We start from the raw sequence: 26,956 nt of genomic DNA, 5'->3' as shown, positions 1-26,956 counted from the left end.
TATTCTTATTTACTCTGTAGAGAAAAGGGTTGTGTAAAAATCACTAGGTGTGAGCTACCAGAGCTAACTTAGGCTCTTTGCATGATGGTTGCTGTATAGATGAACTATTAATAATAATTATGATGATGGATGTTGAGGATTCAAAATGAGGGACTTTCTATCTGTAAGTATATTGCTTCCTAGAACCTTTCAGTGGCCCTTTTTATTCGAGGATGATACTGGTAAAATCAATCCTATTTAAAATGCTTTAGTTATTAGAGTAACAGCAACAAAAAAATGGCAATTATAAAGAACTTCCATATTTAAGCACAGCCCCATTGCATGACCTTAAGAACAATATTGTATTGAGATTCTAGAATGCTGATAGGTAAATATATATGAGTGAATAACATGTAAATTTTATACAGTTTTAAAAACAGTTTTACCTTAAATGCAAAATGACATGTATTAAGTACTTCTGCATAAGAATAACTGATCTAAATTTTAAAATGTATTTATTTTTGATTTGGGATAATACAATTAAGTGAAATTTGTCTTGATAAAAATCTGTTTCTAGTATCTTTGAACATTAAAAACAAGAGTTTATTTGTAATATCTTCTTAAAAAAGAGGGAATGTAGTTTTTCTTGTCAAAAATCATTATAATGTGAAAGTACTTGACTTCTATTGTTTAATGACTTAACTTGTAACATAAAACACCCATGAAATGAATACAAAATTGAAATAAGTATATAAAAGAAAAAAAAAGCTCAAGATAATTTATTGATAAGAGACAGGGATGGAATTATGTTAGCACTTATGAAAACCAGTGTTTTAACATAGTGAGAATCACTGTTCAGTGGCAAATAGGGTCATGCCACAGGAAAACTGACAGCTCTCTGGGCCTTGCCGCCTCTTATTCCACATTTCAACTTCACTCTGGTTAAATTTCAGTTAACCAATCATTTGAAGACTGAAGCAAACAACAACAAAAATCTGTAACCCACAGTTTTCGTGGGACATGGTTTTCTAAATGTTGTGTCTTTTCTTTTCTTTATATTGCTTGGTACCAGATCATTTTTAGGAATCTCCATATTCCGTAGGAGGAAAATTGCCAGTCTGAAAGCTCAGTGTCTTTAGCATTTTTTTTGTTTACCACATTTTTGCCCTCTAGGTGCCAACCTGGATTCACTGGAGCAAGATGTACTGAGAATGTGCCCATGAAAGTCCAAAACCAAGAAAGTATGTTAAAATAATCTGAAATTTGCTTTCTCCCCCAACTACAGCAACAATCACTACCACTTGGTGCTTTTACAGCTCAGTTGCAACTGATTCATTTTGTTCTGATTATGGCTTAACCTCTCAAGGCATAAATCCATTCAATATTACCTTATTAACTGTCTCTCAAAGTGGGTCCCTAAGTCATCAATTTACAAGAATGGCCAGTCACGATGGCCTGTGATGCTGACAAACCATTGCAGGCAAGCCAACCGAGAAACATTTTCTTCCAACGTGTGTGACCAAAGCCATCAAATGGAAAACTGAGATGAATAAAATGTCAGATTTCATTTTAAGGAGTTCCCTTTGAAAGAAGGCAACCACTTAAAATGCTGGGATCTTTCCGTCATACCAACTTAAGAACTGCATTCTGTCCAAATTTTTAACCATTTGGGGGAAGTGCCAGAGCCTGAAAGCCATAATCAGGGCAAAGATTCGGTTCCTGAGGGTGAACCCACCAAGTTTCAGTCAAATGACACTGAAGGAGCTTCTTTCTAGCATATATTCACCTCTTCTCTTTTTCTCTGTTTTTTCTACCATTGTTTTTTTGTTTCTTCTCTCAGGTGCCCAAATGAGTTTACTGGTGATCGCTGCCAAAACTACGTAATGGCCAGCTTCTACAGTACGTCCACTCCCTTTCTGTCTCTGCCTGAATAGGAGCATGCTCAGTTGGTGCTGCTTTCTTGTTGCTGCATCTCCCCTCAGATTCCACCTAGAGCTAGATGTGTCTTACCAGGTCTAATATTGACTGCCTCTGCCTGTCGCATGAGAACATTAACAAAAGCAATTGTATTACTTCCTCTGTTCGCGACTAGTTGGCTCTGAGATACTAATAGGTGTGTGAGGCTCCGGATGTTTCTGGAATTGATATTGAATGATGTGATACAAATTGATAGTCAATATCAAGCAGTGAAATGATAATAAAGGCATTTCAAAGTCTCACTTTTATTGATAAAATAAAAATCATTCCACTGAACAGTCCATCTTCTTTATACAATGACCACATCCTGAAAAGGGTGTTGCTAAGCTGTAACCGATATACATTTGAAATGATGGTAAGTTCATTTTGATTCAGAATGTGTTATTTGTCACAAATAAACATAATAAAAGGAGTTCAGATGTTTTTCTTCATTAACCAAACAGTTTGCTTGAGGCAATTTTTTTTAAAAAAGCATCAAGTAGGAAAATTAAAAACAAACATTTCACAGCAAATGAGATATCCTGGCTTCTGTTTACGTTGCTTAGGGAACAAGTAATTCAGGCACTAGTTTAAACAATGATTTATTTATGTTAGCATTTCTTTATGTTAGTTTCAAAAGTAATTTAGAATAAAATAGTTACTGTTATTTGTTTAAATATTTATTATTTTGAGATATAACAACTCAACTATAGGATAAATATGTGTGTGTGTGTATATATATATATATATGTAACTTAAGGCAAAACTGGGAAATTTGGATAGATGTTCGTGGCTTCATGAAGTTTTGAACATCATTCCCAGTAGACCCAATTCACATTGTACATAATTATATAAACCAAACCATGTATTTGTCCTATTGTGAACTGGGTTTATAACTTCTGATCCTGGAGCTTTCCAAACAGTGCATTTAAAATGCATATCATGTAGTTATCCATGTAGATGAAAGAATGGCAATTTTTCTTCTGTAAAGGTTCAGAGAGCAAATATTTTAGGATCTGTGGTGGCACCATCACTGTCACAACTCAAACCTACTATTGTAGCATGAAAACAGCAGTAAACAATGCATAAAACTGATGTGCATGGGTGTGTTCCATTAAATCTTCATTTACAGAAGCAAACAGTGGGCTGGATTTGTCAACCACTGATTTAAATTGTCAACTGCTCATCCTGAAAAATATGTCACATAGCTTACTGCAGTTTAAATTCATCTAACATAAGAAATAGTGATATAAGCTGGTTATTTAAGGGTCCTAAAAGAATCCAATTTACCCTTGTTCTGATGCATGCAGAGAATAAGTTTCTGTAATTCCTGTTAACAGTCATAGAAGTTTCCAGAATAAATTCTATTATGTTTTATGGTAAGATTAGACCCGTAATGTGCAATCATTTATTTAGGGAGGTAGTATTTATGTATTTACATAGGCTACATATCAAAGACAACTTCCTAGGCCATTTTCTGTTGTGAAAAGTTTGTAAATTGGCATTGTAAAATTTCCAAAAAGCCTTCACTTTATTGACAAACATTTAAATAATATGTATTTAGTAGGGAGAATTTTTCTATCCACAGCTAAAGCAAATAGCTTGATTTAATTTTTAAGTTAATTTTTTAAAGATAGGATAGAAGATAAAAATAAAAGGGAAAATAGAATGTTATTTAATACCTTAAAGCATTTCTCTTAGAAATGTGTATTTGTATTTAAATAACATAGATTTGACAAATCTATGTGGCTAGATAAATACAGTAAAATCCTACTTTAGATTTTAATGACAATTCTCATCACTTAAGTTACATTTACATTTTTGGTGTTAGAGTTTTACTGTGCCTTGAAGGCAATGTTCAGGCACTATATAAACAAAAGCATTAAAAAATGAAGCTATTTGACAGTATAATTATGTAGTTAGATCTGACAGTGGTAACCAGAGAAAATATTTTCAACTTCTCTTTTAGACCATTTGCTTTTTCAGAAGATATCATTTTAAAATAGCCACTATGTATTTGTGAAGTTCAGAGTGTGATTCCTTAAATAAATTCTTTAGTACGCTTTCAATGCCACTTTTGGATGACATCCAGGAAAACAGCATTCATATTTAACTTGATTTAACAAAGATTGATTGCACATTTATGAACAATATATATAATGGCTGTGCAGCAGAGATGCCTCATGTCTGGAAAAGCAAGAGCTTCCAATCAGAAATTGCTTTCCAGTGTTGTCTTACCGAGTTAATGTTCTAACCTCTATGTCTTAAATTTTCAGTTTTTATCTCTGCAAACCCCTACACAGAAGGCAGAAAAATAAATTTGTGCTGCTCTAAGAACTTTATGTTCAAGTAGCAATGAAAGCCAGAATAAAGATAGAGAATGTCACCATAGTGACCGTTTTAAAATTTAATTGTTTGTAGTCTTAAAGTCTGGAAAACATAAATTTTGAACACAAAATGGGAAAAGATAGGCCCTAGCTTCAAAGAGAAACATTCAAAACTTACCACACTGCATTTTCAGTTGAAAAATAACATTCTAAAGAATGAATAATTTTTTAAGTTTATTAACATGAAACTTACATTATTCAGGTTTGATACAGTGATTCTGGTCAGAATGTCCAGGGGCCGTTTACTGATTTATAAAAACTGACTTAAAATATGAAAGAGAGGGACAAATGTATATTTTATAAGGCAGCCATTTGCCTTGAAATACAACATTATATTTATAGTACTTTCTAGGAAAATATTGTCAAGGTTAGTCAGCTTCAAATTTGACCTAACCTGACACAGAATTCCTAGTTGAAAAAAATTGTGTTCATCAATATGTGGTGTGGGGTGTGTGTGTGTGTGTTCGTGTGTGCACACATATACATGTGTATACAGGCACTCCATAATCAATGTATAGATTTTATGGCAGAAAAAAGGAAAAGCACTCATACTTTCAATAGTTAGGGGCAGTACAGAGCAAGTATGTCATATATAAACTAACATACAATAGGACCTAATTATAGACTAGCTCAAATTTAGAATATTTTAAACGATTGTAATTTTAGAACTTTTAGGAACATCTCACACTAAACAATTTAGCAGATATCCTTCAAAGTAGTTTTGAATCACAGGTTACTAGTGCATCCATCATTTGCATGGATTTCTAAATGCAACCTGTTGAAATTATTCTTGTTTATCGAACATGCATCTTGCTAACAGTAGAATAGAGAAACACTTCACCTGTGACAAAATTGCCATAAATTGCAGCCACGTGTTAGTGAAATTTTACTGTGTGTGTGTTTATGAGTGTGCTTATGTGCACATGGAATTTGGAACTAAGGAGAAAGTCTCCTGTTAACATTTCAAAGCGCCCAGTGACACTACGGATTGGCATATGTGAAAAAAAAAAAAAAGTATCTCCATTTTATAAAGGTAAGTCTAAAATTAAAAGACAGACACAAAATTGGTCCTGTTCAGAATTGGCATTGACAGAACTCCTTTCGAAATCTCAGCACTACAGAAAGTCAAGACTTTAAGATTTTAAGTCTTTGAGATGATTAGCCTAAACAGGCCCAAGATGTTAAAGAGAAAAATCCTAAATGTCTTCAAATGTTAACAGAAACCATAATTGCATGGGTATATATTTTTTGTTAAAGAAAGTTGTTATATTGTTCTTTTCTTTAATGCGATTGAAAATCTAAATTAACCTACAGGTTAATCACTTTTCCTCAAGCAATTATAAAATCCTAAGACAAAGGATTTGTGAGTCAATATTTAATAGTTTCTGAAGACTTTTGGATTTAGATTAATTTTTTATATTGCTCAGAGCACAGCCGGAAATCACATGGAGAAAAGGAAACTAGATTGTTTACAGTAAACTTTGTGTTTTTGAATTATTAATTTAATTTGAAAAATGTAGTGGCTAGGCAGGAGTTCAATAGGGAGCATGTGATTCTTAATGAGCCGAGGCCAACATTAGATTAAGTAGAAGAGATAGAAAGTAATAACCTTTTCATAAAATGAAAAGTGCTCGTGTATTCTGCTTTTATTGACTCACAGTGAAAGAAATGTAGCTACCAATAGTAAAAATAAATTAGAGCAGTATTTGCTCTGGGTCTAGTATGACTGATGCATGTTCCCTCTGCTTGTTTCCTTGTTAGGGCTTATGGCCAGAAGAGATTCCAGTTTTAAGTACCAATTTCCCATTGAATTATTTGAAATTGGAGCTGCCTGATATGAATGACTTCCCGCGAAATGAAATTATAGTTAGGCTGACAGACTTACCTATAAAACTGTAAATGCAGTAATATGTATGCATGGGCATGCTACTAATTTTATTGAAGGCTTAACCAAGCTTTCTATGCAACTAATACAGATCATGAGCAGTGTTCACGTAGGCATGGAATCCTGACTCTCTGGAGAGAATTTCTGTAGACATCACTTGATTTTAACCCTTAAATTATTACTGACTGGTAGGAGAAAAAGGAAAGAGAGGGAGGGGGTTCTAGAAAGAAAAGCTGAGTCCCACCTTCATGGAAATGAGTAAGGAAATTTATTATTGACTTCCCTGGAAAATGAATGTTTTCATGTTGATGTTCCAAAGTTTGTATGAAGAAAGCAAATAGGAAAAAAAACGACCAATTTTTGACCAATTGAGTGTTGTATGGAGGCAAGAGAAATTTATCTGGATTTGAATAAATTATTTTTGCTGTGAATATTGTGCAACCAAGTTAATCATAAATAAATCCCGTAGCTTTTAATTTATGAAAAAGATAGCTTATTTGCTTGTGTACCCTGGACCCAAGGCAGAGGAAACTATTATGTATAGTACTTCCCACGATCCTTGTTATGCAGTGTACTTTTTTATATATGTGTGTGTGTGTGTGTGTGTATACTTATAAAAAATCTGGGAAGTTTCATTTCCTTAAAGGGCAGCAAGTTTTTAAATTTTCAAGTATCCCCAGAGCTTACAAAGTTTTTCTGGCCATGAAAGTAGCCAAAAGTAAACAAGAATACAGCAAGTGGCCCAGGGTACATCTCTCGATGTGTCTGCTACACAAGCTGTTAAGCCCTTCTGCTGTTAGCCACATATTTCACATCTCCTTTACTCCCCAAGGACGCCCAGTGAGGCGTGTGTTTGTATAAAAAATATTTTGTTAATGAAAAACTAACATGTCCAAAGTCACTAAACAGGTCCACGGCAGAGGCAGGACCCGAAACCAAGATGATTCCAGCACACTCATCTCCTGCTTTTTCCTTCTCTATATGAGGTACCCAAACACAAGTTTTTGTAAGAGAAACACCCCTCCACGGCATTTTTTTCAAACTTAAGAGATACCTTGCCATATCATTGAATAGCCCTTGTATCTCTTGAGGCAGTGATCAAAGAAAGAAAATGTAGATCTCAGTTGATACGCTGTCTCTCCTTCCCACCTGCTTCTTGACCACACACACGTGCGCATGCACACACGCATGCGCGCACACAGAGAGATAAAGGAAGTCCTAGAGACTTCCATGTCATGAAATTTGATTATCAGTTTTTGTTTTGAGAATGAAAAAATGAAAAGTGTCATCCCCGGAGATTTTTTTTTTTTTTTTTTGGACTTGTTTTCTCCCACTTCCTCATTGGAGCCTCTGCAGGTTCTGCTGTTCTTGCAATCCTGGAGTCTCCACAGTCCCAGCTGCCAGGATTGCTGGCTGTTGGCTCATACCTGTGCATCTACTTCCCTGGGCAGCCCTGCAGATCCTCCGAGTGGCTGTGAGAATGGGAGTCCAGCATTCTGGAGAAGTGATTTCGCTGACTCTCTGTTATTTAAAGGAGTAATAAGTTAAGATGAAAAACCCTAGAAATTGGATCTTTCCCACTTATTTTTTCTTTACAGTTTGAAAAAAGTGAGGCGTAGAATTGTCCTATGCCACACAGAACTTATATGAGAAAAACTGGAAGGAGTCTCCAGTGTCCCAAACCCCTGTTTGGGGTTTTGGGGCAGAAGCGTTTGTTGCTTTCTGTGAATGAAACAGATAAGTGATGAGAAAAGTGGAAGATTAGAAGAAGTAAAGGACATACAGCTAAGAAAATAAATATACAACCAATGAGCAAGAAGTATTCGAGGCCAACTACCCATAAACAGTGAAAAATCTAAGTCCAACCTGATAGCATTTTCAGGCCAAATTACCATCCTCCTGCCTTCTGCTCCTGCCTCTGCCCATGGGTGTCTTTGGGTAAAAAATTAATTAATTAATTTTACTTATTTTAATTAAATAAAATTCACCTCCTTGGAACTTTGCTTCTGCCTTTTAAAAAAAGGAATGAAATAGTATCAAATGCCTTTTCCGGTTATAAAAATAATCCTTCCATTCCCACACAAGGAAATAGTACAAGGGATAGTTCAGTGACAGAACTTCTCCCTCAGTAAGATCTTTTAAGGGTTAATAAAGACACAATGTGCTGCTATTTTGCACACCTCATAAAAAGAGATGTTCCCTATGTGGACTCACAGAGGCGTACCTGAGCACTGCTTCTTAACCATGCACCATTTGTCTGGTTCAATGTGCACGCACAGAGAGCCATAATAGTCATGTGTAATGTGTTTTGGAGTGCAGTGTATTGCTCTTTTCTGAAACTTTTTCCCTTTCTTTCTTTTTTTTTGTCAACTTTCTGCATTGGCAGAGCATCTTGGGATTGAATTTATGGGTATGGACCAATCATCATTCCTTTTAGCCTGCAGAATTTAGAGCCTATGAGCTGAAATCTTTTTCCCTTCCTACTCTAACCTTTCAGTTCCTAACTAATTTCCTTTTTCTTTAGAAGGGATCATACAGCTATAACAATGATTTCTCTGCGTTCAATCTATGATTAGTTTACTGAAATGTTACTGAGTGCAGCAGGTTTTAGATTCCCAAGCATCCTTCACTTAGAATTTAAAATTACCCCACCTGCTGCAAATTCACATATATCCCATGCTGCTTAACCCACTGATTGGATCTGGCTCTGCTGTTATATAAAAGCTGGGGTAAGTAGTAGTGGCACATAAAGGATACAGGGGAAATCCACTCAGAGTCCTGAGAACAAAAGACTTTTTAAATCCATCTGCTTAAAAAACACACACAATGTAAAAATCATCTATTTAATATAGACAATGTCATGTATATAGAAAGCCCTTACATTACAACACAATATTAAATGCACAGACTTGAATTACTCAGATTTTCTGGAGATACTCAAGCACCACCCTAGTCAACTTCATTATCTTATAAGAAGGAAATAGAAAACAGAAAGAAAGCAGCCTTGTGCTATTTTAGGTGGAGATTCCAGTGGTAATGGAATTAAATTTGAGTCATGAAGATTATCCAGACAAGTAATCGAATAGAAAATTTCACACTGTAAAAGGAAAAGAAAAATATATGAGTATACAAGATTTGGACACACTTTTCTGGAAGTCCTTCATCCTACATAGTTGGGACTGAAGACCAGTCTCTGGGGAGCAAGGAGCTGTGCTACCTTCCCAGAGACTCCACAGGGCCAGGCCAGTCCGTCTTTCTCAATGCCACCTACAGTCCTGGACCGTGGTTGGATCAGTGACACAATGTCCTGATTCACAGAATATCTGGTCCCCATCCAGCTGGCTTCAGGGACATCATGCAGCAGGGGCATGCTACAGCCACTGCCTTCTTTTGGATGATAACATCACAGGCTGCACATAATGTAGTTTCCAGACTTTGTGGGAAATGAGGCAGTTGCAAGCTCTAGCAGCTACAGGGATTACTCAATGGGTTGCCCATTTCTTCCAAAAAAAAAATTCAGGAGTAAACTATCAATTTGATGAGAAGCCCCCAGGTGCATGTGAATGGGCCTTTGTGCATTGCAGAACGTTTCCCAAGAGGGAGAAACACAAAGGGGAGCACCTGTATTACTAGGGAGCACATTGTGTACTTAGGGGAGCTATCTATTGGAGTTTCTTCCCTCGGGGGAAAAAAATTGTCCCATTTCTGCAGGATTATTGGCCTATCCTGCAGGGAGGGAAAAAATTCTACCATTACCCCATATCCTTCTATCCTTAACAGCATATTTCTCATTTTATAGCTGGAGGGTCAGACTATAGAAGGTATTGTTTCTGTCCCCAACAGTAAAGCGAAGGATAGTTCAGATACATAACTTCCCCCTCAGTAAGATCTTCTATGGGTTACGAAAGACATAGGGTGCTGCTATCCTCATGCTTCTCAAAGGTACAGTTTCCAGAGGCTCATAGTTCCAGGCTGGCTGGTGTACTAAACCAGAACATCACATCCTTCAGGAAAATCAGACCTTAAAGGTCAAGTACAACTCAGAAAGGTAAGGGCTCTGTTTCTTGGCCAGGCCAGATCAGACTAAAAAATGTGCTTGATCTGGAAACATGTTAGTCCAGCCAAACCATGAAGACTCTGGGGCATTTCTGCTCACTGAGAGACAGACCCACCGATCGGAATGATGGACTCTTGTTTTCAGCCCTGTCTGTCTCTAATTTGCTCTTCCCCAGTTGACCTGACACATAAGAAAAAAATTAATATGGGGAAAAACAGGTTAAAGAATCTATTGTTTATATTATTTTTCACCAAGTATTTTTCCTTGATCACATTCATAGTGTGGGATCACCTGATTGAGCCAAACCGTGAAAAATTCAAATAGCAATGTGGATGAGAGTTGTAGTGCATCTGGTCAATGCTGATGTCAATACAGGATTTTAATCCCACGTCTGTATTCTATGGACCTTGGCTTGAATCAGTTCGTTTTAGTGCTGTTACATTACCCTTTGGCCTTTACTGAGCTACCTCTTTATTTCCATGAAATGATCATTTTACTGGAAAATGTGTGTCTGCCTACACAGCATAGAAAGAATGCACCCATCATCATGCACCATATGTTTCCAAACGCAGCTCAATCTATTCTTCTGTAATTAACAACCAAAAGACAACTTGTCCCAAGAATCCCTGAGAGTAAGCATGATGCCTTTTTCCCATTTAGCCCTGTCCATGTCCCCGTTTTTGAAGTTTGCAGAAGCAGTTTCCCAGCTTCTTTCTAAAGATAGGATGTTAAGATGTCAGTGGAAAAGAACGACCACAGGTTTGCCCATCTCCAAAGAAGAAAACAGTAGAGTAAGGAAAAGAGGACGGTCATACAGGGCGTTCATCTCTTGGCAATAATACCTACACTCCTACTTCTTCACCAACTCCTCACAGCCCAAGGAACTGTGCCCTACGTCCTGGGTCCCAGGAAGAAGGACCAGTGGGGTGGCAGCTCTGCTTCTTAGACATGTATCCTAAAACCTGATCAAGATACCAAGATCAGGAAGCGAGGCTACAGCAGCAGCATCAACCAGATACCCCATAGAAATTAATTCCCTGTCCTGTGACTCTGGGGGAGGGGAGGCAGCAGACACACGCAATTAACATATAAGCACTCACGTTCCTTGTCCTCATCTAACTTTTGCTGCACACACAAAACAATCTGTGACACCAACGCAATATTTCCCAGTACATTGTTTCACCGCAATGCACCAGCCGCTTCGCTTTCTAATTGTGGCTTCCACATGACTGCTAGCTTAGATTAGGAGTTATGCTGTATGGAATGACCCTTCCAACTTTGCATCTACCTTTTCTTCCCACCCAAGCATTTCCTCCCTCTGGTTTTCTTTTCTTTCTTTATTTTTCCTCCCTTAGTATCAGGCATGCTGTGCCAGGGACTTCAGATGGCTCCTTAACTTTTAACCTTGTTTTCCCTTCCTCGGTCTCTCTGTCATTCTGTCAGTCTGTCTGTCCTCTTGGTTTGTTTTTCCTTTCCACCTCCAACCCTTTTGATTTGTTTTTGTATAATCTATGCAGCATTCTAGTCCTTTACCCACTGACTTCTCTTCTCCTTCTCCTCCTGTTAATAATCAGTGCTATATTAATTTGATTTGACAATGTTCTTGACCTGTTCACTGGAATTTGATTATCATGGGCTCGGCTTGTAGGAAATGTTTCGTTTCATGATAAGGTCCACTGTATCCTAGAAATTAAAATTCACTTTTTCATTTCAAGAAAACTTCTTGCAAGCTGCCCTCTCTCAAAAGAGAAAAAGGTGTAGTTAAAGGTGTAGTTGTGCCACTGCAGATGTAATATGGAAATATGCTTTGTGGGTCCCTTGTTGATGTCCAGATAAGTCAGCTCTGTTTAGACAGGACTCCCCAGTTCTTGACCAACTTATTGATTATAATGGCAAGTGAACAGCTTACACTGCTGTCGAGTTCTCTTTCTGAGTGAACTTGTGAAGATCTTCCAATAGATGTAATTAGACTCACTGGAAGCTCAGGTCCTAAGGGATCAGGGTCCCTATTAAACCAGCAAATCTTGTTAAGAACCTGACCTACCTTAGTCTAATCAACTTATCCCCCAAAGAAACTAATTCGAAAATAGGAAAAATTCTATGAATTAGAGACTGATTGCATTTTGAGTGCAGTAGTATCTTTAGTTCAAAGTTCTAAGCATCACACTTCCTTAGCATAACCTACATTAGTTCATTTGCCAAGTTGGCCAATGTATGAATGTGAACTCTATTCCAAATCATACATCATTTGTACTGGTGACCTCTTTGGACAAATAAATTTGTTCCTAAGTCCAATTGGTGGAGTAATTAGAATTGTCTTCCAAAGGACAAGTCTCCACTTGGGCCCATAACTGTCCTACCCATCACGTGGGATTTTCTTTGATACAGTGCCCTGATACCTCATATTGTATTGCTGCTTGTGTTCACATTTTACTGTTAAATCACAGAGAGCCTGACTCAATTTACTAAGTAACTACAAGCCAAGTTCATGTTTGCAAATGTCTTTGAATTTAATATATTTAAGTTAGAAATGACTCTTTGTAAAGACCACTGGATATAAAGTGATGATATAAAATAGCTGGGAAATACAAAAAGGCCAGGAGCTGGGGGATAACAAAGGGAGGAAGGAGGAAGGGGAGGCCCCAGTAATGCCAATCCCAGCTCCTTTAATTGATGTTGATTCCTGTTGTCTTTGCAAGAGCTTTTTATATTTTATTTTGCAAGAGACTTCACACAAAAAAAGCTACAGTTTTAACCAAATAGTTATTTTCTAATTAATGTTTATGATTTCCAATTTACTATCAACTATATATATATTTACAGCTTATAATTAGAAGTAATTTTTGAGTATAATATTTGTATTGTAAATGGCCCCAGCTGGCTTTGTTATTTATGTTCAAAGCATAGTGCAGAGCATGTTGTACATTAGCTATGTGTGTAAACATAAGGAATTGTCATGTATTTATTTTCTTGTGAACATGGACAATGTCATGCAGCATGCCCACTGTTTGGTTGTAGTCAGTCCTGGCAAGTGGAAGTGACCTGTGATGACATCTGCTCTCATCCCTTTCCAGAGGCAGAGGAGCTGTACCAGAAGAGAGTGCTGACCATAACTGGCATCTGCATCGCCCTCCTTGTGGTTGGCATCATGTGTGTGGTGGCCTACTGCAAAACCAAGTAAACCTTCCTCCTCCATGCCTTTCTCTCTCCCTTATGCAGAGACAGCTTAGATGGCCAGGGCTTTGCAGAATCTGAGCTCCACAGCCTAGTCTTGGGGATAAAAAAAAAAAAGGAGGGGCGGGGAGGATTATTTCCTCTGAATAATCCATTTAGAGGATGTCTCCTAAACACAGAATATTCTATTCATGTAAAAGTGCTGTAAATATTTCTGTCCAATGACCACAGCCCCTGAGTGGATAAAGGGCTGGAGGGACAGGCTTGTATGGAAGTTATGTGTATGGGTGGGACGGAGTGAAGGTACCTCATTCTAAAAGGAGAGGGAGGGTAACAAAAGTCCATTTGAGGGCTTTAGTATAGTCAAGTTATCCCCAAAAGAAACTAATATGCACCTAGAAAAACTTTTATGGATTAGAGACCGACTGCATTTAGGGTGCAGTAGTACCTTCAGTTCAAAGGACTACTGAGAACAAGTCCAATTTACACTAAAATTTACAAGATAAAGGAAACCTTTTGTGGTATCTGAAATGCAGTTTTCTGAGTTATAGTGATTATTTTTAAATTCTATCTAATTAGGTTGCCAGTATGAATGCTCTCACAGCATGAGATGTAAAAAAGGAATCTCAGGGGAGGAAAATCAAGCAAAACGTTCTTTGAAAACGTAAAAGAGAAAACATGAGAATAGATTTGGGTTCCCTATGTTTGGCCTTGAAGTTTGGTCCATGTTAACAAATTCAATTGCTATGTGACATGAATTCTCTTCACTTTTCTCTCCTACATATAACTTACATTTCAGGCCTAATATAATGTTAAATTAACAAGGTTTTTAAAAAAATGTTACTGCATGATACTCTCTTGCCAAACCATCCATGGGAATATTTTCATAATCTGAATGTTACACTGAGGAAGAAAAATAATATGCTTTTATACCACAAAATCCAAAGCATGGATTGTATGTTCTCAGTATCCCATGATTTAGTGTGTTGCCAGAATTAAGTGATAGAGATAAGCCTTCCTGGAATCGACCTGGTGAGTCTCATTAGATTCCATCTCAATATTTGCTGCCTAATTACACAAAAAGCGTTACCAGAGTAGGAACATGTTACAAGTGTGCCAAAATCCATTAGCAAAATATGTCCACATTCTCACTCATATACATAGCATACACTCACAAACATGCTAACTGTGTATATTCAAAACTCAGTTCATTTTCTTCAGAGTCCCCAGGAAAAGCTATCAATGAAGTCACTCTTATAAATGTACATTTTTTTTTTCCTGGTTCAAGTGATGCTCATGCCTCAGCCTCTCGGGTAGGTGGGACCACAGGTGCACGCCACCAGCCTAGCTAATTTTTGTATTTTATGTAGAGACAGGGCTTCTCCGTGTTGCCCAGGCTAGTCTCAAACTCTTGGATTCAAGTGATTCTCCTGCCTCTGCCTCTCAAAGTGCTAGGCTTATGGGCATGAACCACTGCGCCCAGCCCAGCACAAATTATTATCTAAGACAAGTAAGTGTCCATTTGTAAGACTTAGGCAAAGATGGATTGATTAGGAAAGTTGGGATTTTAGTCAATTATCAACTTATTTGTGTTATCCTCTTTTTTTCTTGTCTCTCGGTAAAACAGCTAAATTACCAAAAGAATCCCATGTGGATTTTAAAATCTATTTGGTAAGGGTGTGTGGATTCACTTATTCTGGGATAGAGTGGACACACTCCCTTCCCTCTTCCTCATCAACAATCTGCTGCCTTGAGCTACTCATAGCTGTCGGTAGAATAAAGATTTGGCTCTACTATGAAATGTAAATAATCGAAAAAAAATAAATGCTCCCTTTCTTATGTCTAGGAAACAGCGGAAAAAGCTTCATGACCGTCTTCGGCAGAGCCTTCGGTCTGAACGAAACAATATGATGAACATTGCCAATGGGCCTCACCATCCTAACCCACCACCCGAGAATGTCCAGCTGGTGAATGTACGTTGACTCTGGCCAGTGGAAAAAACTGAGCCTCTCTCCTCTGTTCAGACGCCTTGAAGTTTATTTTCGAAAGCTCTTAAGCTTTTAGCTGCTGCCATTAATCACCATGGCTTCCAGGAATCCAGGTTTTTGCCAGGAGAAAATAATGGGAACATTTTTTAAAGTGGATTTGGTTACTGTAAAATCAGCACATTTCCTCTTATAAAGTGTTCATTAAGGAATTGGAATAATAGTGTTGGGTTTGTTCTGCAAGGAGGCCATAGCTGGGGCTTGCGTGGAGAGAGTGAGTAGAAAGCAAAATGAATAGTACAATAATCAAAAGGAATTTTTTCATATATAACTTGGAATATATGAGGCTACTCCAGTCTGTAACTGATTAGTACAGATAACCGAGCAAAGAGCTTTAGAGTTATCTTCTTAGGGCAATTCACAGTACCTGATGATTTACTGATGATGATTTCCAAAGGATTCTGATTTCCTTTAGGGCATGGAAAGGTCCAGTGACTTATCAAACACGCTTCTCAGTAGCATAAGGAGAAGAGTGTCATGCCATCTTCTTCCCTGGCCCTTTCTAAATGATGTTAAGCCCTCCAGATGAAATGTATCCATCATCATTAAAATATTTTGTTCATACTGTACCAAACACTCAGCATTCAATTTTTTAAATACAACTAGATCATAGAATATTAGGTTCTGGAGAGTTTGAAGGTATTATCTTTCAAATCTCTCTTTTATTTACAGATAAGGGCCAGAGCTGCACTATCTCTTGGCTTTTGGAGTATTGCTCTTTCTATTCCAGCAGCAGCCTTCTTGTTTTCAAATTATTGCTATGATGTATGGTTTTTTTAATACACAAAGCTTGAAGATTTTATTGTAGTACCTTTTCTGTCCTATAGAAAAAGGCACATTTTGAATGGAACAGATGTATCATAGACCCAACTACAGAGTTGGTGGTTACTAAACTATCAGCAAGTCTTGTAGCAAACACCTTCGAGACTTTGTTGGAGCAAGGTGCTTATAGGCTAACATACTCTGTTGCTTTTTCACACCCTAACAGTGTTCATCTCAATGTTCTACACACGTGATAATGATATTCACTACAAAAGGAACTACAATCTGTCACTATGCATGTTATATAAACGGTAGAATGACTGCCTGGATTACATTTACTGCTCACATTGTGTATCTTTGGTCTTTAACCTTTCTCAACCTTATTTCTTCAATATAAAAACAGACCTAAAAATAATACCTACTTCAGAGACTCCTTGTGAGCCTTAAATAAGGTAATTTGCATAAACACTTAGCCTTGTGGCATTTAGTGAATGTTCAATAATTGTTAAGTATTATTTTCATTAGATGCACTGAGCTTATGTTGCCTCCCAAGAAGCAATAGTGAAATGGTGCAGGGACTAGAAGTAGGTCATTGTGTATCCTTTCCTCAAATCAAGCTAGCTGTATTTCCCAGGAAGATCCACATGGAATAGCCTTTCCACTAAGAGAACCAGCTAGAGTTTCAAGCATAATTCAAGCTGTGTATTTTTGGATCTCCATGAATATTTTTAGAGCCCATAGACCATCAGATTATAAAGTGCCTTGTTTCATCAAAAAGTATGCCTTTCTATTGGTTTTCCTATTACTTAACTCAATTTGGTATAAATACCAACAACAATTAAAACACAACTTCAAAACGGGCCTCCCTCCCTAATAGAAACAGTAAAAAATACTGTGGTTTACTGATGAAAATAGACTCTGACTAGGCGCGGTGGTTCACGCCTGTAATCCCAGCACTTTGGGAGGCGGAGGTAGGCGGATCACCTGAGGTCAGGAGTTTGAGACCAGCCTGACCAACATGGTGAAACCCCACCTCTGCTGCAAATACAACAATTAGCTGGGCATGGTGGCACATGCCTGTAATCCCAGCTACTCGGGAGGCTGAGGGAGGAGAATCGCTAGAACCCGGGAGGTGGAGGTTGCAGTGAGCTGAGATTGCACCACTGCACTCTAGCCTGGGCAACAGAGCAAGACTCCATCTCACAAAAAAAAAAAAAAAAAAAAGAAAAAGAAGAAAAAAGAAAGAAAGAAAGAAGAGAAAGTAGAATCCACCTGCATTAAATAGAAATGTCCTCCATATATTATGTGCTTTGTCAAGATGTATGCACTGACAACAATTGTTAAGTCCCTCCAATTTTCAGTAGCCCTGTTAGCCCGACCACTGAGAACAAGTTAAACATTTCAATGACATTAGTAGGACAACATGGGCACTAGGAAATGGAAGGAGAAAGGTAGGCCCAAAATATAGAAGTTTTAAATATTTTTTTCTAGTACTTTGAAATTTGAAATTACACAAACCACCTGTCTGCTTCTATTTCACTCAGATAGCATTTAGCCTTCTTCAACTTGCAATAACCATGAAACAAATGAATATTGGATGGATATTTGTATGGAATTCTAGTCATGTTATTAATTTAAAATAAAATAGAGGAAATAGGACTTTTGCTGATAAAATGTAGTTGGGATGATGGGCCATACATTGGATGCACATCCAGAGAGGTTTTTTTGTTTGTTTGTTTGTTTGTTTAACTCTATTCATCTAATCTAAAAGCCACAGTAGCCAGGACAGGATTTTCCATCTGGCTGTTGAGGAAATGGAATTTATTACAAAGCATCTGTACAAAAATAGATTTGTGTGTTTGTGACAGTGTTAGTGTTTTTATTTACATGACAATATTAGTACCTTGACTGACATGAATCTACATGAATCTTAAAGTTGTGTCTCTTTGTTTATCCAGCAATATGTATCTAAAAACGTCATCTCCAGTGAGCATATTGTTGAGAGAGAAGCAGAGACATCGTTTTCCACCAGTCACTATACTTCCACAGCCCATCATTCCACTACTGTCACCCAGACTCCTAGCCACAGGTATGAGAATTTAAAAATTCCATGGCTTTTCTCTCAGAATGAATTGTTGCACATTGCCTTTTGATACCACTGCCTAAGAAAGGACGCAGTGAAATGGATGATCTTTGGGCAGCAACAGATTTTGAAAATCAACTGGCTTTGCCCTTAATTCCTGCATAAATTTAAACCTCAATTAGGTAACTCCACAGGGCCATTGTTTCCCATTCCTAAGATTGTCTTTACTCATGCCCTGCTACTCACCGAATTGCTACACTAGGACAAGTCTGTTTTTGTCTCTGCGTAATACTTAGAAGTCAGCTTCTTTCAATAATTGATTGCCCTGGGAAATGCACATGAGAATTGGTTAAATAGCGGAACCCTAAATTCTCAAATGCCCTGGCGATCCCCACCTGAGTGCACTTACTCTACCAAGACCAATGCTAGATCTCCAAATGTAGCTCATACAAGGAAATGTTTCTTTAATCTAAGCCACTCAAGAACAGAGACACTATAATTATACAGTAAGGAGTGGCATTCGATAAATATTTATTGAGTGAGTGATCAAGTGAATGTACTGTATACTTACAAAGCCAGTCTGAATCAAGATCCTCTCTATAGCAAATGATCTTTGTGGCTACTCTATTCGGAGACAAGCGATGTTGCAGTGAGCTCCGGATGCATCAGTAGTTTGAAACATTTGTCAGAATCCATTCCTTTCATTTCCATTTTTTGCATATAATTTTTGAATGAAATATCTCATTGCCTCTCTCATTTCCTCCGCAGCTGGAGCAACGGACATACTGAAAGCATCCTTTCCGAAAGCCACTCTGTAATCATGATGTCGTCCGTAGAAAACAGTAGGCACAGCAGCCCAACTGGGGGCCCAAGAGGACGTCTTAATGGCACAGGAGGCCCTCGTGAATGTAACAGCTTCCTCAGGCATGCCAGAGAAACCCCTGATTCCTACCGAGACTCTCCTCATAGTGAAAGGTAAAACCGAAGGGCAAAGCTACTGCAGAGGAGACAGTCAGAGAATCCCCGTGAGCACCTGCGGTCTCACCTCAGGAAATCTACTCTAATCAGAATAAGGGGCAGCAGTTACCTGTTCTAGGAGTGCTCCTAGTTGATGAAGTCATCTCTTTGTTTGACGGAACGTATTTCTTCTGAGCTTCTCTCCTCGTCCCAGTGACTGACAGGCAACAGACTCTTAAAGAGCTGGGATACTTTGATGCAGAAGGTGCAGCACATGGAGTTTCCAGCTCTGGCCATGGGCTTAGACCCACTTGGGGTCTCAGTGTCCTCAGTTGTAACATTAGAGAGATGGCATCAATGCTTGATAAGGACCCTTCTATAATTCCAATTTGCCAGTTATCCAAACTCTGATTCGGTGGTCGAGCTGGCCTCGTGTTCTTATCTGCTAACCCTGTCTTACCTTCCAGCCTCAGTTAAGTCAAATCAAGGGCTATGTCATTGCTGAATGTCATGGGTGGCAACTGCTTGCCTTGCACCCTATAGTATCTCTTTTATGAAATTCCAAGAAGGGTTGAATAAATAAATCTCTTGGATGCTGCGTCTGGCAGTCTTCACAGGTGGTTTTCAAAGCAGATACTGCCTTCAAGATGGCCCTTTATTTCAGAATGTTTTGGCTTTCCTTTGGGGAGATTGGGTTGGGTTGGGGGAGTTATAGCAAAGGGAAGATGAAGAATGGAAGAAAGTAAACAAAAAGATACTAAAGAGTAATATTGAATTCATAGATTCTCTTTCTCCATTTTCACCTGAGCTGGAAGATGACCAGTATTTCTAGCCCATCAGTAAGCTGTTACCTCTTCCTATTTGTTTGCAAGTCCTCTGGGTTTTACTTTATTTTATTGTCATCTCAGGCTAATCTTTGACCATTTACTAAAAGGTTTACATAATGTCAAATCCGTGCTTATGTGGTAGTTACATGTGTGGAAATGACTTTGATACAGTCTTTCCACTCTGGGATTGGGAAGTACTTCCCATAAAAAGTAACACATTCTGGGCTTGCAGGCCTCTTGCTTACTTTTGCAAGGGCCTTTCCTTCAAAATGATATTTTAGAACTTTATGGGATTTATGAAATCAGAGGTAAGCTATTACCTGTTTGTTTGCAAGTCCGCTGAATTTTATTTTATTGTCATCTTAGTCTAATCTTTGACCATTTACTAAAAGGTTTACATAATGTCAAATCCATACTTATGTGGTAGTTCCATGGGTAGAGATGACTTTGATAGACTCTTTCCACATATGGACTGGGGAGTACTGACAATAAAAAAATGACAGGCTGGGCGTGATGGTTCACGCCTGTAATCCCAGCACTTTGGGAGGCTGAGGTGGGTGGATCACGAGGTCAGGAGATCAAGATCATCCTGGCCAATATGGTGAAACCCCGTCTCTACTAAAAATACAAAAATTAGCTGGGCGTGGCAGTGCTCACCCAACTGTAGTCCCAGCTACTTGGGAGGCTGAGGCAGGAGAATTGCTTGAACCCAGGAGGCAGAGGCTGCAGTGAGCTGAGATGGTGCCACTGTACTCCAGCCTAGGCAACAGAGCAAGACTCCGTCTCAAAAAATTAAAACAACAACAAAAACAAATCCCATAAAAAGTAACACATTCTGGGCTTGCAGGCCTATTGGTTACTTCTTCAAGGGCCTTTCCCTAAAAATTATATTTTAGAATGTTATGGAATTTATGAAATCAGAGGTTTCCCTGCAACTAATCTATGAAAAAGTAGGCAGGGTTTAAACTGTTTTAAAACTTTAATCTTAAATTCATTTAATTTTTTTTTTATGTATTAAGGAAGTCTATCCATTCTATTTCAGTCTGTTTTTGAAACATGAAAAGGAAGTTAGAGATGAAATCATTCTTCATCACTACAAGTAATATTTATCTTTAAATGTTGACATCTCCCTGCTGTGCTTGGCTTCCAGATAATACCTAGGACTACAAAATATTCCTGAACCTAGAGATTGTGGAGAGAAAAGATAAATCACTTTAATATGTTGGTTGAATTTGAATTAGCATTTCTCAGAGAGCTTAATTTAAGTACCCCCAAAGCCAAAAGTCTGAAGACTCAAGGCCCACATATTTCAATTTCTCGGGCACGTTCCCAGTTTAGAGGCAGTTAGCTCTCATACCTGTATCACTGCGAATCATGGAGAAGCAGCGAGGTTCATGGGTTTTCTGTTCCTGTTAGCGAGAGTTCAGATGATGGCACTCCGTGTCATCTCAGGTCATGTCAAATTAGACTCTGTGAATGCCAGTGTGAAGAAAAGAGTCATTTAGTGTTGTGTGTTGTAGGATTTTTTATCAAAAGCTGAGAAATGTGACTCTGAATAAGCCACGTCTTCCTCAGTGCCAAAAGTCAGGACTTCTTATATTGCGGGAAGAAAGCATGATATGGTGAAAACAGTGTGCTTGGTGGCCTGATGGCAAGAGTCACTGAGCATTATCAGACATCACATGATAGAAGGTAACATGGTACAGCCAACCTTTGAGGCATCATGAAAGAGATTAACCAAAGACTGATACAGTTGTGGGTTTTGGAAGAGAGATAGACCAAAGATTGGACATAACCTCATTGTGGTGACTGTGAAGCCAACATTAGGCTCTCTCAGGCTTACCTTTGACTGTGTTTGTTGGACACTGGGATGGATAGTTCCAAATTGAATGTTAACTAGTTGCATTTCATGGAAAATATGAAAAGCACACAAATGTATGACACTGTTGTCAGGAATAAATCTAAGTTACTATGCTCTTTTTTTTTCATAAGACATAACCTTATAGCTGAGCTAAGGAGAAACAAGGCACACAGATCCAAATGCATGCAGATCCAGCTATCAGCAACTCATCTTAGATCTTCTTCCATTCCCCATTTGGGCTTCATTCTCTAAGACCCCTTGGCCTTTAGGAAGGTATAGTATTTAAGTAATACTTCTTTCCCTTCCGAATCCCTGAGCTTTGGTCCTTATATAAGCTGAGAGGTTTCCAGGACCTAATGCCTTCTTATCTTGGCTCATATGCCTTTATTTATAATTGTGATGAGACTGAAAATCCCAAAAGCTTTGATGAGCTAGGCAATTTAGCTGATCTTTGCATGCACTCCTGTGAGGAAACTCTTGGCTACCTAATTTTCGATTCCAAGGGTGTGGAATGTCCTAGCATAAATAATTGAGCAGTCTACAATGAATAGAAATTCTCTGTTCTCTGATGATATACTATTGTGAACTCTGTCCCCTTACCTTCCCTGCTATGTGCCTCTTATTGCACCACACTTATGCAGGGTATTCTGTGCTCACACAGGTATGTGTCAGCCATGACCACCCCGGCTCGTATGTCACCTGTAGATTTCCACACGCCAAGCTCCCCCAAATCACCCCCTTCGGAAATGTCTCCACCCGTGTCCAGCATGACGGTGTCCATGCCTTCCATGGCGGTCAGCCCCTTCGTGGAAGAAGAGAGACCTCTACTTCTCGTGACACCACCAAGGCTGCGGGAGAAGAAGTTTGACCATCACCCTCAGCAGTTCAGCTCCTTCCATCACAACCCCGCGCATGACAGTAACAGCCTCCCCCCTAGCCCCTTGAGGATAGTGGAGGATGAGGAGTATGAAACGACCCAGGAGTACGAGCCAGCCCAAGAGCCTGTTAAGAAACTCGCCAATAGCCGGCGGGCCAAAAGAACCAAGCCCAATGGCCACATTGCTAACAGATTGGAAGTGGACAGCAATACAAGCTCCCAGAGCAGTAACTCAGAGAGCGAAACAGAAGATGAAAGAGTAGGTGAAGATACACCTTTCCTGGGCATACAGAACCCCCTGGCAGCCAGTCTTGAGGCAACACCTGCCTTCCGCCTGGCTGACAGCAGGACTAACCTAGCAGGCCGCTTCTCGACACAGGAAGAAATCCAGGCCAGGCTGTCTAGTGTAATTGCTAACCAAGACCCTATTGCTGTATAAAACCTAAATAAACACATAGATTCACCTGTAAAACTTTATTTTATATAATAAAGTATTCCACCTTAAATTAAACAATTTATTTTATTTTAGCAGTTCTGCAAATAGAAAACAGGAAAAAAAACTTTTATAAATTAAATATATGTATGTAAAAATGTGTTATGTGCCATATGTAGCAATTTTTTACAGTATTTCAAAACGAGAAAGATATCAATGGTGCCTTTATGTTATGTTATGTCGAGAGCAAGTTTTGTACAGTTACAGTGATTGCTTTTCCACAGTATTTCAGCAAAACCTCTCATAGATTCAGTTTTTGCTGGCTTCTTGTGCATTGCATTATGATGTTGACTGGATGTATGATTTGCAAGACTTGCAACTGTCCCTCTGTTTGCTTGTAGTAGCACCCGATCAGTATGTCTTGTAATGGCACATCCATCCAGATACGCCTCTCTTGTGTATGAAGTTTTCTTTGCTTTCAGAATATGAAATGAGTTGTGTCTACTCTGCCAGCCAAAGGTTTGCCTCATTGGGCTCTGAGATAATAGTAGATCCAACAGCATGCTACTATTAAATACAGCAAGAAACCGCATTAAGTAATGTTAAATATTAGGAAGAAAGTAATACTGTGATTAAAAAAAAACTATATTATTAATCAGAAGACAGCTTGCTCTTACTACAAGGAGCTCTCATTTACTTTATTTGAATTTTTTTTTTCTCTTGATAAAAAGCAACAGTTTTAGGGATAGCTTAGAAAATGGATTCTGGCTTGCTATCAGGGTTAATCTAACACCTTATGAGAGGATTCAATGTCACTTTCTCTCGGGGGAATGATCCAGCAGCTTATCTAGTTGACGATCAAACCATGGCTGATAAAGGTGCAATCATTTCTGACTTGTAGTTTTCACTGATTTTGAAGCTAGTGATTGGTTGTGTCTTCTTGGCTCAAATAGAGGCATATTATGGCACAAAAAGCCCAGCCCAGACAGCACATGCAGCATTTTGTCTGAAATACTTCCAGAGTCAAACGTGCCTGCTGTAATAGCGGTGACTTGTCATCATAGGGAAGTATTTCCATTGTAAAGTGTTCAGAAGGAGTGACTGTATAGGTGGAAAGAAGCTTGGTGACTCGGCTGAAATTTTAAAATGTGGATGACCACTCCTTTCTCCCCCTCTTTTTCTTTTATTTTTCCATGTTGCCTTGATCAGGTCATAACTGTGCCTGAACATTTTTATCAGGAATGGCCGATGTGTATGTGATTTGGGATCACAAGTAATGATTCATCAGGAAATGTCGATCCTGTTGGAAAGATTGCACCTTTACTTGTGGAAGTGACCCCCACCTGTGTCCTGACCTCTCCATTTACAGGCTCTCTCACCCATGTCCCCCACCTCCTTTAATGTTTGCTTTACTGTCATAAAGTAGGACTAAGACTGGCCTAAGCATTGCATGTTCTCTTGTGATGGTAAATCCAAAGGAAGGCCTATAAATATTAACACTTGAAATAACTGCTAATAAAGGAAAATGGAAGAAAAAAAATTATTTGAAACACAGAACCCATTTCATGGCCTGTCTGATACCTGTTAAATCAGGGCTGGAGCTTTACTTAGGTTTCACGTGGCCTCTTAGGAGCCATGGGACAAATGAGAAACAGGTTATCGGGGGGTTCATGGAGTCAGTGAGAGTAATTGCTTCTTTTTTGCGGGTGAACTAAATATATTTCTTCACCAAATCTTGATGTTAACAATTAAAAAGAAGAAATGACATGGAAGTAGGTCTCAGCAGAAAAATGCAGGCTGGGCATGAGTCATGTTACGCTCCCACAGGCTCCTACAATCCACACAGATGCCTGTCTGCGGATTCTTGAAGTTACTGTTACTATTTAGTATCTCAAATTTTCCATCACTGTTCACATGCCACTTTGTCTGTGCTCAGTGGTATCCTCATTTGCTTTTTAACCTACACTGAGGAGCCTTTGCAAGTTGCACTGATTTTCCAATTTTGCAGAAATGAGTAAGCTCACAGCATGGGGAAGAAGACAGTCAGTCCAATGAAGTTCTCTAAATTATTTTAACATTGCCTTTGAAGGCCTTGACTCATCCTTAGCTATTTCAATAAAGAAATTCCTACCATGAATTTAAAACCCTAAAAATTCTGTTTAAAATTCTCTGGGCATTGGGGAACTCAGATGTCCCATTGTGGTAGAGTTTTAAAAATAAATAGAAGTTTCTATTGAGAACCATGGGCAACATATTTCTTACAATGAGAATTGCTATGCATTTTCAAATTGCAAATATATATGAAAATTGAAGACGAGGAAATTGTATTTCCAACTTGACTCTGATCACTCACAGAGGTGGCCTATTATTATAGTTGGGACGTCCTTTGCACCCTTGATAAGAAAGACCAACTGACTGCTCAGCACCACCTGCCATGGCCACTTGATTTGTGTTCAGAAGGGTATCTCTGTGATGCTTGTCACGTCACTCTCGACCACCTCTGTTAATAAATTCAGGCAGTGAAGTGGCGATCGGAGTGTGACCCTATGTTCCCAAGCATATGAAAAGCTATCTTGGGTTTTAAGGTGGTAGAGATTGCCCAGGAGTTTAACGGCAACTTTGTTTCCTGGGTCGAAAATTGTATCCCACTGAGGTGTATGCAGTGGAGCATAATGCATGCAAATACATGCAAAAATCCTTTTGTTTTACCTAAGATTCACTTTCTGTCTTCCTTTCCCTTCCTGCCTAGTATGACTTTTGCCCCCAAGAGTGCCTGGACAGCATTCTAGTTTCTACAAAACGGTCCTCTGTGTGGGTGAATGTGTCCCAAACCTGCTATCTCTTCCTTGTTTCAGTGTGACTGTCTTGATAGAGGTGGAGTTTATCCAGGGTAACTTGCTCAGTAACTATTCCTTTTTATGGCCTGGGGTTAAAGGGCGCATGGCTCACATTGGTGAAAATAAGGAAGGCCTGGTCTTATCTTGTATTAATAGTACTGGCTGCATTCCACCAGCCAAAGATTTCTATCTGCAAAGACCTATGAAACACTGAAGAGAAATGTAGGCAGAAGGAAATGGCCACATATCACAAGTTCTATTATATATTCTTTTGTAAATACATATTGTATATTACTTGGATGTTTTCTTATATCATTTACTGTTTTTATGAGTTAATGTCAGTTTTTACTCTCTCAACTTACTGTGTAACATTGTAAATAACATAATGTCCTTTATTATTTATATTTAAGCATCTAACATATAGAGTTGTTTCCATATAAGTTTAAGATAAATGTCAAAAATATATGTTCTTTTGTTTTTCTTTGCTTTAAAATTATGTATCTTTTCCTTTTCTTTTTTTTAAGAATAATTTATTGTTCAGGAGAAAGAATGTATATGTAACTGAAACTATCTGAAGAATGCACATTGAAGGCCGTGAGGTACTGATAAACTAAAGAATTTATTATTCAAAATACTAAGCAATAAGTAATTGTGATTTATTTAAAGTTTTGTCCATTTTCCATGAAAGACATACTGCAATAAAAATGCTACTCTGTGGAGACCTGGGAGTGTTGCTCAGCAGACTACAGCTTCAGTCTGTTAGACCAGCAACTTTCATCTCATTCCCATAGTTGTGCTAATTCAGGATTGTGTTCCATGGACCCCATGATCACCTT

The 26,956-nt window shown here is 38.5% G+C and overlaps 1 protein-coding gene across 12 annotated transcripts in view; it reads left to right on the top strand.

The window, feature by feature from the left end:
- NRG1 (neuregulin 1) overlaps nt 1-24,047 on the top strand; it is a 1,122,805-nt gene extending 1,098,758 nt beyond the window's left edge. For 4 of the 12 annotated variants that reach the window (XM_011960740.1, XM_011960739.1, XM_011960738.1 and 1 more), the window contains 7 exons: nt 1,820-1,878; nt 8,594-8,617; nt 13,339-13,441; nt 15,285-15,411; nt 18,204-18,334; nt 19,097-19,303; nt 22,635-23,361. In XM_011960740.1, coding sequence (XP_011816130.1) covers nt 1,820-1,878; nt 8,594-8,617; nt 13,339-13,441; nt 15,285-15,411; nt 18,204-18,334; nt 19,097-19,303; nt 22,635-23,289 — 1,306 coding nt within the window. In that variant the 3' untranslated portion in view covers nt 23,290-23,361. Of the gene's footprint in view, nt 1-1,152; nt 1,221-1,819; nt 2,374-8,593; nt 8,618-13,338; nt 13,442-15,284; nt 15,412-18,203; nt 18,335-19,096; nt 19,304-22,104; nt 22,247-22,634 lie in introns of those variants that run through there. The other 8 variants (XM_011960742.1, XM_011960744.1, XM_011960743.1 and 5 more) reach the window with 7 other exon arrangements.
- The last annotated feature ends 2,909 nt before the right edge of the window (nt 24,048-26,956 follow it).

The sequence above is a fragment of the Colobus angolensis genome, unplaced genomic scaffold (assembly GCF_000951035.1).
Source record: "Colobus angolensis palliatus isolate OR3802 unplaced genomic scaffold, Cang.pa_1.0 Scaffold52, whole genome shotgun sequence".
Lineage (NCBI taxonomy): Eukaryota > Metazoa > Chordata > Mammalia > Primates > Cercopithecidae > Colobus > Colobus angolensis.
Note: the sequence above shows the minus strand (reverse complement) of the source record. Positions and strands in the feature narration are given on the sequence as shown.